Consider the following 12,932-nt stretch of genomic DNA (forward strand, 5'->3'; position numbering starts at 1 on the left):
ATGAGCTCCAGCACAAGTCAGAAAGCTCATAAGATTAAACCTCTGGTCCTGGTGACCGACTCAGATTGGAAAACATTACCCGGGGACATGTACATTTGCCTTCGTTCATAGTGTTAGTATTCATCAGTGGTGAAATCTAAAATTTGTTACTACCAGTTCTGTGGGCATAGCTTGATGGGGGGGGGGGGTAATGTGACTTGGTGGGTGTGGCCAATTTTTTTTTTTACTTTTAAAACCATTTTTTCTACAACCGCTTCAGCAAAGGAGTTGTAAAAAAAATGCTTTTAAAAGGCTCTGACGATCCCAGCTGAGTTGCCTGATCGGCAGAGACTATTTTTCTTTTAAATGCCTCTGATGATCAGGCAATTCAGCTTGGATCGTCAGAGGCATTTAAAAGAATAAAAGGTTTTTTTTCTTTTAAAAGCCTTTGATGATCCCAGCTGAGCCACGTGATCATCAGAGGCTTTTTTTTTTTACTTTTAAAAGCATTTTTTTGGCCGAAGAGGTTGTAGAAAAATGCTTTTAAAAGTAAAAAAAAAAAAAGCCTCTGATTGTGCGGCTCAGCTGGGCATGGGGGGGGGGAGTAGGGATTTTTGCTACCGGTTCTCTGAACCACCCGCCTCCATCGCTACCGGATCGAGTGATCCGGTCCGAACCGGGAGCATTTCACCCCTGGTATTCATGGTTTATGTTCCCTGTCTGCACTCCCTTAAAAGGCTGGTTACTTGATGATATGGCTTTTATCTTGATGAAGGCAGCAAGAAAATCAAATGCATTTATGTCTATCTGTCCTATTGGTCCTATAGAGGAGCTGATGGGAGCATGCAGTACAGGGAGTCCTTGATTTAACAACCACAATTGATTGAGAAATTTGTTAAGTGACTTTTGCCCCATTTTATTCTTGCCGCATTTGTTAAAGTAAATCACTGCAGTTGTTGAGTTAGTAGCACGGTTGTTAAGTGAATCTGGTTTCTCCACTGACTTTGCTTGTCAGAAGGTCACAAAAGGGGATAGAATAGAATAGAATAAGAGAGTTGGAAGGGAACTTTTTTTTTTTAAAATTTGATTTATATGCCGCCCTTCTCCGGAGACTCAGGGCGGCTTACAATGTGTTAAGCAGTAGCCTTCATCCTTTTGTATATTTATACAAAGTCAGCTTATTGCCCCCACAAACTGGGTCCTCATTTCACCTACCTTAGAAAGGATGGAAGGCTGAGTCAACCTTGAGCCTGGGGAGATTCGAACCTGCAGTAATTGCAGACAGCTGGTGTTAATAACAGGGTGCTTTAGACCACTGTACTACCAAGGCTCAATAGAACTAGAACTTGGAGGTGTTCTAGTCCAATCCCCTGCTCAGGCAGGAAACCTTTATACCTTTTCAGACAAATGGCTGTCCGATATCTTTTTTAAACCCCGCAGTGTTTTAAATTCACATTCACAACTTCTGGAGGCAAGCTGTTCCACTGATTAATTGTTCTAACGGTCACATGGACCACATGACCTCAACCATCACAAATATGAATCAGTTGCCAAGCCTCTGAATTTTGGTCACGTGACCATGGGGATGCTGCAATGGTCATAAGTGTGAAAAACGATCATAAGTCTTTTTTTTCCCCCAGCGCTGTTGAACTTTGAATGATCTCTGTTGTAAGTCGAGGACTGTATTTCTGCTGTCCCTATCCATTTTTCCTTCTTGCAACAATCTGATGAGTAGGCCAGGATGAAAGACAACTGCCCAAATTCTTGTTTTTTAAGCTCTGCCCTTGTACTTTAATGAAAGAAACATATTTCTTTTTCAGTGTATGCTATGCAAATCAAAGATACAATGTATCTTTTTCAGTGTATCCTATGCAAATCAAAGATACACATCTTTGTGTATCCTATGTGTAACAAGGATACACATAGGATCAAAGATTTGCATAGCATGTGAAGAAACTAATCCAGATTAAAAGTAACCCAGCTTGGAAAATGTGTGAATGCAACCCTTAAATTTATAAGCCCTCTGGTTATGCATAGATACATATTTAGATTCTTACATCTTAATATTGGACCTGCATTTTGCTCTGACAACTGGCTAACCAGAGTGCTTTCGATCAGGGAATGTGAAAAATGTACATTGATTATTTTTTTGTGTAGCCCACTTCAAGCTTCTAAATTAACCAGGCAGATTCCATATCAATGATAATCCAGAACATTTTTTTTAAAAAAGCAACTTGCTTGCCAAAGGAAGTTGACTTTTGAAGCCTATTTGGTTCCTTTTGAGCTGGCCAAAGTATTTCCCCTAATACAGATTTGGAAAGTAGAATTTCATCTAGTGTTGGTCACGTTACAAAAAAGATGTTGAGACTTTGGAAAAAGTGCAGAGAAGAGCAACTAAGATGATTAAAGGCCTGCAGACTAAAACATCATGGCTTCAAAATCTAGACAAAACTCAGCAACGCTTTTGTGCGGCTGTTGATAACAATAGGATCGCCAACATGATCGTCAACGTCCAATGAGGGATATGATACAAGAAGACGAAGACTAAAACATATGAAAAATGGAGGATTTGGGTTTGGCTAGTCTAGAAAAAAGAAGGATTAGGGGTGACATGATAGCAGTATTCTAATATTTGAGGGGCTGCCCCAAAGAAGAGGGAATCAAGCTATTCTCCAAAGCACCTGAAGGCAGGACAAGAAGTAATGGGTGGAAACTAATCAAGGAGAGAAGCAACCTGGAATTAAGGAGAAACTTCTTAACAGTGAGGACAATTAACCAGTGGAACAGCTTGCCACCAGAAATCGTGGGCGCTTCATCACTGGATGCTTTTCAGAAGAGACTGGACAGTCACTTGTCTGAAATGATATAGGATCTCCTTCTTGAGCAGGGGGTTTCACTAGAAAACCTCCACGGGCCTTTCCAGATCTATTCCGTTTGATCGACCGGATTAATTTACAGTCAGGAGCTTACCTTTGTCCACATGCAGAGTGTCATTCCCTGCCTAACCAACCAACTAGGCTAGGACTTAAGACTTTGTCAACTGACAAAGGAGCTCTGGTAGCTCAGACTAAAGCACTGTTATTAACATCCACTTACATGTGCTGCCTGCAATTACTGCGAATTCAAATCTCACCAGGCTCAAGGTCGACTCAGCCTTCCATCCTTTCTAAGGTAGGTAAAATGAGGACCCAGATTATGGGGGCAATAAGATGACTTTGTATAAATATACAAAAGAATGAAGGCTATTGCTTAACGCATTGTAAGCCGCCCTGAGTCTCCGGAGAAGGGCGGCATATAAATCAAATTTTAAAAAAAAATGATTTATTTTTTCATACTCAGCACAACCAGCAGTTTGGGGGGGGGGAAACTTTCCTTCGGGTCAACTGGACCTCCACCCTGGTATTTTTACCAGGGGGGGGGGAAACAAAACTTCTCTGGGCCAATCAGTGGTTCCGGCCAACCGAGGATGGAGAACAGGACCAGATGCTGGGATTCATTCAACGTTGGGGGGGGGGGAATGGGGATGCGGGGGGAGGGGTGTGCCTCGGGACGGGCTCCGCAGCCACTGCAGAGAGTGACGCATCCCTCCTCCGCCTATGGTCGTGTTTCCATACCCCCCCTCCGCCTTTTTCCCCCCCTCCCCCCGCGCCCCGGGCTTGCTTTCTTCCCCTTCTCACGTTCCGATCGCCCCATTCCCGAGGCAGGCGGGCGGGCGGGGGAAGCCACTGCGGGCCCCAGCCAGCCCGGCTCGCCCGGCTTCACCTACCGGTACCTTTAAAAAAAAATATTATTATTATTATTATTATTCCCTTTTCCACCCATTCGATCTTTAGGCCCGCGTGGCTTTTTTTTCTTCCCCCCCCCTTCTTCTTCTTCTTCTCTCCCCCCCCCACCCCGGTTACGCCGCCGCCTCCGCCGCCGCTGCTGCAATGCATCAAGTTTGGCGGCGCCCGCCTCCTCCGCCTGGCGCACGCTTTGATTCATCCCTCCTCGCCCTGTCCAGCAGCGAGCCAGAGCAGTTCCCGGGCGGCTCAGCCTCTGCCGCAGCGGTGCGCGCCGCCGGGGAAGGCTAAGGCTAAGGCCAGGGGGGTAAAGGGGGCGAAGGTGGGGTGGGGCGGCGGTGGGGAGAAGCGAGTCATCCCCGGCTTCTCGCTCCCGGGCGGGCCCGATCCCTCCCTCCCTCCCTCCTCCTCCTCCTCCTCCTCCTCCTCCCGCATCCTCCAGCGCCAGGAGCTCCAACCGAGCCTTCCTTCTTCTTCTTCTTCTTCTTCTTCTTCTTCTTCTTTTAGCGGAGCCCAAGGCTTCTTTATCGGAAGGCGGGGACCGGACTTCCCGTGCAGCCCGCCAAGCTTTCAGCCAGCCAGCCAGCCAGCCGGCGAAGAGGCTTCCTATGGATCCGGCCCTCTCGAGTCCAGCGGAGGCACCTGCCCGAGGGAGCGGCTGATCTCGGGCTCCTCCTGGGCGCCAGCGGAGAAAGCTGCCCCCCCCTTTTTTTTGGCAAAGGGTTTGCTTGCAGAAGCGATCCTTTTATTTTATTTTATTTTATTTTATTTTATTTTATTTTATTTTATTTTATTTTATTTTATTTTATTTTATTTTATTTGAAAGAGGGGGGATCTAATTTGGAGAGGAGCGACCCCCCCCCAGCCACCCCCCCACCAGCCCCATTGAGAAAAGGAGACTCCGGGAAGACCAAGCGGGGCTGGGCTCCATCCTTTCGGCCCGAGCAGAGAGGGCCGCAAGGCGCCAACCTTGAAGCCGAAAGGACGCGGGGGAGCGCAGGTGGCCGAGCCCGGGCCGGCGCCACCGGGAGGAGCCGCCGCCTCCGCCGCTTTGCCCATGGCCGGCTGAAGAAGAAGAAGAAGAAGGGGACCCGCTTCCCAGCGCTGCCGCCGCTCGCCTTTCCTCGGGGCCCATCCCAACTTTTATGGCTCCCCCAGCAGCCGGACGCCTCCTCTGCATCTTCGTGCCGTCTCGCTCCCCGGCTTGGGTCCCTCGCAGACCCGGGGCGACGAGGGCAGTCATAACAGCAGCAGCCGCCGTCGGGGCAAGGAGCGGCGGAGCGCCTCGTGCGGCCGATCCCGGGCAGGATCGGGTATCCGAAGCCAAAGCAGGTGGATCCGGCCGGGACATTCCGAGCCGCCCGGCGGCGGGAGGGGTTTCCTTGAGCGAGCTATAAATAAGAATACCCTCCGCGGGGGGGAAAAAAATTCTTGACCGGGATCGTCTGACTGTTGACCGCCAAGAGGGTCGCTTGGAGGGAAAGGGCGGGACGAGCCCACCACCCCGGCCGAGAACGGGAGCGCACCCTGGAACCGATCCCTCAGCATGGCCGCCCCCCGACCCGTCTCGCTGCTGCTCTTCGGCCTGGCCTTGGGTGAGTTGGACAGACCGGGAGGGGAGAGTGGGTGGGTGGGTGGGAGAGAAGGACACGCGTGGGGTGGGGAGGGGGATGGGCGGCTGGAGAAGGTCCGAAGAGGCGGCGTGGGACCCCCCCCCTCACCCGAGAGCCCCGGCCTAAGGGCGAGTCTTCTTTCCCCCTTGGGAGTCTCGGGCTGTGCGTGGACGCTGGGGCGGGCTCGGGCCTCGTGGGATAGGAGGAAGGCTTTGCTGCCCCCCCCCAGCCTCGACCCAGGCCGCCTTTTATTTATTTATTTATTTTATTTTATTTATTTGTTTAAATTTCTATACCGCCCTTCTCCAATGTAGGACTCAGGGCGGTGAACAGCCAGAGTAAAAACAAGACATACATACAAAACATACAAAATCTAAAATCTGTTTAAAATAATTAAATAATTTTGGCCGTAATTAAAACATTCCAATTTAAAATCCGTTTAAAATTTGACTCAAGCCAGCCCAGCTAGTTGAAATAAATGGGTTTATTTTGAGCTTTTGAGCTTTTCTCCTCAAAAGGCCTCCCGCCACCTAATTTGGAGGCTTTCTGAAAGCGGGAAGCAGGTAAAAGTCCTCTCTGGGCTCTTTTTTTTTTTGGGGGGGGGGTGCCAAGCAAAAGGAAGAATTCAATCCGGGATGCCCTCCGTATTCTGCTGGTTTTCTCTTTTAACAGTAACAAGAGTTGGAAGGGACTTTGGAGGTCATCTAGTCCAACCCTGTAACTCTGTAAGGGACGTGCCTAAGAATACCAGCGTGCCTACCTACCATCCCTGTCCTAATGGTCCCTTTATTTGTATTCGTTTTATGTATTCAATTCATGCTTATTCTTATAGATATTATCTAATATGTACTTGACAAAATAAATAAAATAAAATAAAAATAAAACCCCCCTGCTCACCTAGGAGACTTGTACTAGGGCAGTGGTTCTCAACCTGTGGGTCGGGACTCCTTTGGGGGGTCAAACAACCCTTTCACAGGGGTTGCCTAAGACCATCGGAAAACACATATTTTCAATGGTTTTAGGAATAATTTTATGGTTGGGGGGTCACCACAACATGAGGAACTCTATTAAAGGGTCGCAGCATTAGGAAGGTTGAGACCCACTGTACTAGGGGATTCGAACTGCCAACCTTTCTGATTGACAAGGTTGGGCCTGGACTTCTAGATCTGTGTGGTGTGCGTGGGCTTGGATGGAGCTCTTGCAATTGTTTCCCCCCCCCCAAAAACCCAACTTTTGCATCTTTTTTTGGATGAGGGGGTTTGTCCCCTAAAAGTCCTGATGCCTTAAATCTCTTCTTTGCTGGAAACAACCTGGAATTTCTTGCCAAGGAATGAAATCGAAGTGAGTGGGTGGGTGGTTGGAGGAAGAAAACAGAAAGTTAAAAGATGCCTGAGATTTGAAGGGGGCTTCAAGGAGGTCCTGAGGAGCCGTACTGGGGACAGGGGGGCTTAGGCCATGTAGGGAGGATCAAGGATCAAGTTCAGAGCAAGGACCACCAAACACAGATTTCCTTCTGACTCAAGAGAGGGGAAATTGTCTTTTGAAACCTGGGATTTCCAGAGATGGTGGATGTCCCTAAGAAGTGCAGGGACAGAGATGTGCGAGGATGGCAACCATGCTGCAGTCAGATTGGCAAAGCAATAGAAGAATTAAAAAAACAACAACTCTAGAGGCAAAATAGAAAAGAGCCTTGGTAGTACAGTGGTCTAAGGCACCCTGTTATTAAGCTGGTTATTAAGACCAGCTGCCTGCAATTACTGCAGGTTCGAATCTCGCCAAGGCTCAAGGTTGACTCAGCCTTCCATCCTTTCTAAGGTAGGTAAATTGAGGACCCAGTTGTGGGGGCAATAAGCTGACTTTGTATAAATATACAAAAGTATGAAGGCTATTGCTTAACGCACTGTAAGCCGCCCTGAGTCTCCGGAGAAGGGCGGCATATAAATCAAATCATATATATATATATATATATATATATATATATATATATATATATATATATATATATATATAATTGGAATATATAATTGGAAAATATAATTTTCCCTAACTCGTACCTAAGTTTTTTTTAACTGTTTAAAGAAAATGATAAATAATCTGCATCATTCCTGTTGCCTTGGCCTTGCAATGTCAGTTCTTCCCCATCCCCCACCTCACTCAAATAATGCACACTAAGGTCATCTCTTACATCAGTTGAAGCTGCTTTGCTAGCAAACTCTTAATGCATTTAAAGGTAGCCTTTCTTTCCTTGCTTTTTTTTTTTATGGAGCATGTACGGTGAGACAGGAGGGCATACTTCCTATTTCTTTCCTCATTTTCTGCAGTTCCCAATCCTGGATATCCTTACCGATTTCAAAGGCTGCATGGAACCTTCTCTTCATCAGCCCCTGCCCTGAAGAGATAAAAGTTATTTTCTGGTCCAGAGAAACATACTTTCATTCAATGCCCTACAGTGAAATTTGGGCCTTCAGATGCCCAAGACCTGCAGCCCACAATCACAGGAGATTTGAGGCATTCTGTAGAAGGCTGTGAGACTTTCCTTCATCTGGGAGGGGAAAAAAGTATGGTTTTCCAACTAACAATTTTTATTAAAAGGCATACATTCCATGACCTAAAGCTCCCTTCATCAGATGCACCTGACCCTACCAGATCTGATCAGATGCTACTAAATTCTAGATTTTCTTTTGTCACCATAGATAAACACAGCTGTCCTCCTACAATGTCATCATCCTGCAAGAGCTGAAAAATAAACACTTGAACAACATAACATCCTCTTTCTCTCATCCAAGAATAGAATGGAAAATGTGTATAGTACCGTCAATTCCCAACCTGCTAGGCAGAAACAATTTTGAGCATCAATTTTTATTTATTTCCAATTCTTCCTATTTTTTTTTTTTACAACCTACAAGGTAAACCCATTGTAGACAAAGCTGATGGTGGTGGTAACATTTTTAAAACCATCAAAAGAAACCAAAGGAGGCTATTACAATTGTAGAGTATGAAATGAATAAATAGATAAATGATAGACAGACAGACAGACAGATGGTATAACATAGCCTGGGACTTTAAAAACAAATACTCTTCAGTTTAAGTAAAAAACAAGACCAATACCTAGTAAAGAAGTGAATTAAAATAAAATAAAGCATGTCATCATCAGAAGGTATGAAAGTAATTTGGCTGAAAGTCTTTATATAACTATTTTTCAAACTTGGCAACTTTCAAAATGTGTGGACTTCTACTCCCAGAATTCCATGCTGGTTGCAGAATTCTGGGAGTGGAAGTCCACACATTTTAAAGTTGCTAAGTTTGAAAAACACTGTTTTAAAAGGCCTTTGAAAAGTCTGGTTACAGTGAGGGCTATATATTTTGTTTTATGCTGCCCTTTTCTGAGAAGTTTAACTGTCTGTTTCTTAATGCATAACAACTCCTGAAAAGTAGGTTTATGACTGATCATTTCCTTCGTTTCTATTTTATCATGGCTAAATTTGAATTTGACACACTGCTTTTTTCAGTCCTAGTCCATACCAGGATCCTCTTTGCCTCCCAGATGTTCTTAATCAGTATATATATTTTGGCAATCATTTTTCCAATTTCAAACTTCCCTACCTGGTCACCTGCAACTGGTTTTTTTTCCTTTTAGATGAGTCATCATAAAAGAAACAGCTTCAGCTGAAGGATCTGGGTGCTTGGTGGAAGGAAAATTATATTGAACTCTTTTCTGGAAAGTTCTTGAGTAATCTGGTTTTCTTTGTCTGCAAGTGGGTTTAACCAATAAATAAATCAGTGTTGGCATATTCTGTCAGACCACCAGGATCTCCAAAGTGGATTGAATGGCTGCTGTAAGACTTCTCTAAGCGTGGTTGAGCTTTTTGTCAGAAATTCAGAATGCGTTTCATTAAAAGTGAGATTCCTTACACTTGGTTGTTCAAAACTTGGGCCGCGAAACTTGGCAGCAAGGAAGGTGGACAAGTTCACATTAATTAAGCTTTCAGAATTATACCACATCATTAAGCTAATTCATAACAAGTGTCTACTTGTCTATCCTTTATCCTCTATCGTCTATGATCCATCTTCTACTATCTTCCATCTATCCTCCATTATCTATCCTTCTATCATCCATCACCTATCACCCATCTATCATATTTTTATAGCTGCCCAACTCACAGTTGTGATTCTAGCCTTTGTACAATAAAACGACCAGCTAAAACAAACAAACTGCAATAATTAAAAACTATTTACACACAAATATAAATAAGACAGTAAGAATGAACCAGCATCTTGCACACACACTGTAACCATCTTGCAGGCTCCCTGTTTTTTGTTTTTTTGTTTTTTGTTTTTTTTTTTAAATTTGATTTATATGCCGCCCTTCTCCGGAGACTCAGGGCGGCTTACAGTGCTTTAAGCAATAGCCTTCATACTTTTGTATATTTTATACAAAGTCAGCTTATTGCCCCCACAAACTGGGTCCTCAATTTACCTACCTTAGAAAGGATGGAAGGCTGAGTCAACCTTGAGCCTGGCGAGATTCTGTGGGATCCCCAAACCCAGTGGTGAAATCCAATTTTTTTTTACTACCGGTTCTGTGGGCATGGCTTGGTGGGTGTGGTGTGGCTTGGTGGGCGTGGCAGGAGAAGGATACTGCAAAATATCCATTCCCATCCCACTCCAGGGGAAGGATACCGCAAAATCCCCATTCTCTGCCCACTCCTGGGGGAAGGATATTGCAAAATTTCCATTCCCACCCCACTCTGGGGCCAGCCAGAGGTGGCATTTTCCGGTTCTCCAAACTATTCAAAATTTCTGCTACCGGTTCTCCAGAACCTGTTAAAACCTGCTGGATTTCACCCCTGCCCAAACCTCTTAGAAGAAACAGGGTTTCAGGGATTTCCTAAATGGCAATAGGATGAGGACTAATCTCACTGGGGAGTGGGGGATGATAATGTTCCAAAGGATGGGGGCCACAGTAGAAAAGATTGTGCTCTTGAATCCCATCCAGTAGAACTCCTTAGCACAGGGGTCTCCAACCTTGATAACTTTATGACTTGTGGACTTCAACTCTCAGAATTCGCATGCACATGCTGGCTGAGGAATTCTGGGAGTTGAAGTCCACAAGTCATAAAGTTGCCAAGGTTGGAGACCCCTGCCTTAGCAAACGGGACCCATAACATGCCATTCCTGCTGGACCCCGATGGGATGGGTAGATGTAACCGGGGAGACGCTGTCCCTCAACTTGAATTCATATCGTTTTAAATTAGAAGCTGAGTTGGGAAGTGGGATGAAAGAGAGAAATGGCTTGAAGCCAGAAAGGCAACATGAAGCAATCTGCTTATCTCTACACCAGATATAAAAATCTCCACCCCTTGCGCAGTGTGCGTGTCTCCAAAATCTGTTGTGTTTTATGTAACAAGAATTTTAAGATTGAATGATCAATCGCTGCGCAATGGAATAAACTCCAGTTACGGATGCAATGGAATAAGCTCCTGGATGTGGTGGCTCAGTGGCTAAGATGCTGAGCTTGTCAATCAAAAGGTCAGCAGTTCAGCAGTTTGAATCCCTAGTGCCACGTAACGGGGTGAGCTCCCATTACTTGTCCCAGCTTCTGCCAACCTAGCAGTTCGAAAGCAGGTAAAAAATGCAAGTAGAAAAATAGGGACCACCTTTGGTGGGAAGGGAACAGCGTTCCGTGCGCCTTTGGCATTTAGTCATGCCGGCCACGGAGGCGCTGGCTCTCCAGCTTTGAAATGGAGATGAGCACCGCCCCCTAGAGTCGGGAACGGCTAGCACATACGTACGAGGGGAACCTTTACTTTTACCAGTTACCTGCCCCAGCTCCTGCTCACCCAGCAGTTTGAAAGCAAATGCAAGTAGATCAATAGGTACCACTTGGGTGGGAAGGTAACAGCGTTCTATGCGCCTCAGCATATAGTCATGCTGGCCTTAGAAATGTCTTTGGACAATGTTGGCTGCCTTGGCTAAGAAACTTGAGATGAACACCACTTCCTAAAGTCAGACAGGACTGGATAGGGTAACCCTTCACCTTTATAGTTAATTTATTTCTTTGATTCTTACCCTTCCTTTTTTACTTTGTATAAATAACTCAAGGTGGAAAACATAATACTTCATCCTCCTATTTTCCCCATAACAACAACCCTGTGAGGAGGGTTGAACTGAGAGAGAGTGACTGACCCAAGGTCATCCAATTGGCTTTCATGCCAAAGGTGGAACTGGAACTCCTGGTCGCCTGGTTTCCAGGCCAGTGCTTTAACCAAGTACTTCAAACTGACTCTCTAATCTAATGCAATCCTGTGTGTTAACTTTTCTTTCTGAAAGGCAGTGTTTTTGCTATAAATGGAGCCTCCACATCTGGTGGCAATATATCTTTAAATACAGGGTGCCATGGAGAGGCAATAAAGGTAGTCCCTTGTAGGGATTTCCTGGAATATCTTGCTAATATTTCTTAGAAAAAAAAGCTACTAGATTATAGATGTACTGTAATCCTAGCAAAGCTCTCGTGTTCTTCTGTGTTGGCCTCCATGCTAAGTTGTCTCCTTAGAAGGCACAGAATTGTACAGTTTGCCGGATAGTGTTTCCTGTCCCTGGAATATTGTGTGTTCTGCTTTGATTGTCATCAAGGATTTTTTGAATAGTGAAATCCCTATCAATTCTTTCTAGAACATCGACGACTTTAAGACTTGTGGATTTCAACTCCCAGAATTCCCTAGCCCGGCGGCCAGATCCGGCCCGCGGGGTGCTTAGATCTGGCCTGTGGGGCCACCCTGGAAACAGTGAAGGACCGGCCTACAGTGGTGGCCCTCCTGAGCTCCATTTTTGCTGGCAGAGGGTTGCAGGAGGCCATCACAGCAGAAAACGGAGCTCGGGAGCCCGTTTTCACTGGCAAACTGCTCTGGTCACCACAGGCGCCCCCAACATGAGTGACATCGAGCTGGCCACACCCACCCTGCCCACACACCCCCGCCCCTCCCCACCCCCCGAGGTCAAACACAACCCTGATGTGGCCCTCAATGAAATCGAGTTTGACACCCCTGCCTAGCCAGTTATGGCTGCTTAGGGAATTCTGGGAGTTGAAGTCCACACTTCTTCAAGTCGCCAAGGTTGGGCACTCCTGATCTAGGAAGTTGTCTCCCCTAATCTAAAGCCAGTCATTCTAACTCCCCCAAGAATATTGAAATTCATAAATACGCTTTGCATATGTTCAAATATACAACACGCTGCTCTCTGCTTCCATTCTAAAACCAGTTCCAGGCTTCTGCTGCAGCTGTTTGGCTCTGGGCCTGCCTCCAGCTGATTTTCTTGAAAGCATTTGGGATTAGAAGTTCCAAAGTAATTCCATTACCGAGCAAATCAATGGCCTTGCTTTAGATTGTGTGAGGCTCTTTGCAAATGACACACAAATGATCTCCTCTAAAAAAAACAGTAACCAAATTTGTAGGTGCGTATTTACATCAGGTGTGGCCCTCTCTGGCCCTTGTGGGCATTGGGTGAAAATTCAGTTTTCTGTTGTGTAAACCAATGTGACTGAAGGTCACCGCTTTTACTT

At 45.7% G+C, this 12,932-nt stretch overlaps 2 protein-coding genes across 2 annotated transcripts in view; both read left to right on the forward strand.

Moving 5' to 3' along the window:
* Positions 1-5,006, forward strand: LOC148112390 (uncharacterized). Its single transcript, XM_087876427.1, has 3 exons — positions 1-89; positions 3,684-4,068; positions 4,269-5,006. The coding sequence occupies exons 1-3, from the start codon at positions 1-3 to the stop codon at positions 5,004-5,006; spliced, it is 1,212 nt and encodes a 403-aa protein (XP_087732553.1).
* Positions 4,837-12,932, forward strand: part of SCN1B (sodium voltage-gated channel beta subunit 1) — a 24,027-nt gene continuing 15,931 nt past the window's right edge. The window contains exon 1 of the mRNA XM_034423673.3: positions 4,837-5,356. Coding sequence (XP_034279564.1) covers positions 5,308-5,356 — 49 coding nt within the window. The 5' untranslated portion in view covers positions 4,837-5,307. The remainder of the gene's footprint in view (positions 5,357-12,932) is intronic.

This window comes from Pantherophis guttatus, chromosome 10 (genome assembly GCF_059756535.1).
Source record: "Pantherophis guttatus breed Tessera chromosome 10, ASM5975653v1, whole genome shotgun sequence".
NCBI lineage: Eukaryota > Metazoa > Chordata > Lepidosauria > Squamata > Colubridae > Pantherophis > Pantherophis guttatus.

Bases quoted from the DNA above. Each gene is read 5' to 3' on its own strand.
- LOC148112390 (XM_087876427.1), top strand. From the start codon at position 1: ATGAGCTCCAGCACAAGTCAGAAAGCTCATAAGATTAAACCTCTGGTC. The intron at 90-3,683 runs GTACATTTGCCT...TTCCCGAGGCAG, and splicing joins AAAACATTACCCGGGGACAT to GCGGGCGGGCGGGGGAAGCC. The intron at 4,069-4,268 runs GTAAAGGGGGCG...TTCTTCTTTTAG, and splicing joins CTAAGGCTAAGGCCAGGGGG to CGGAGCCCAAGGCTTCTTTA.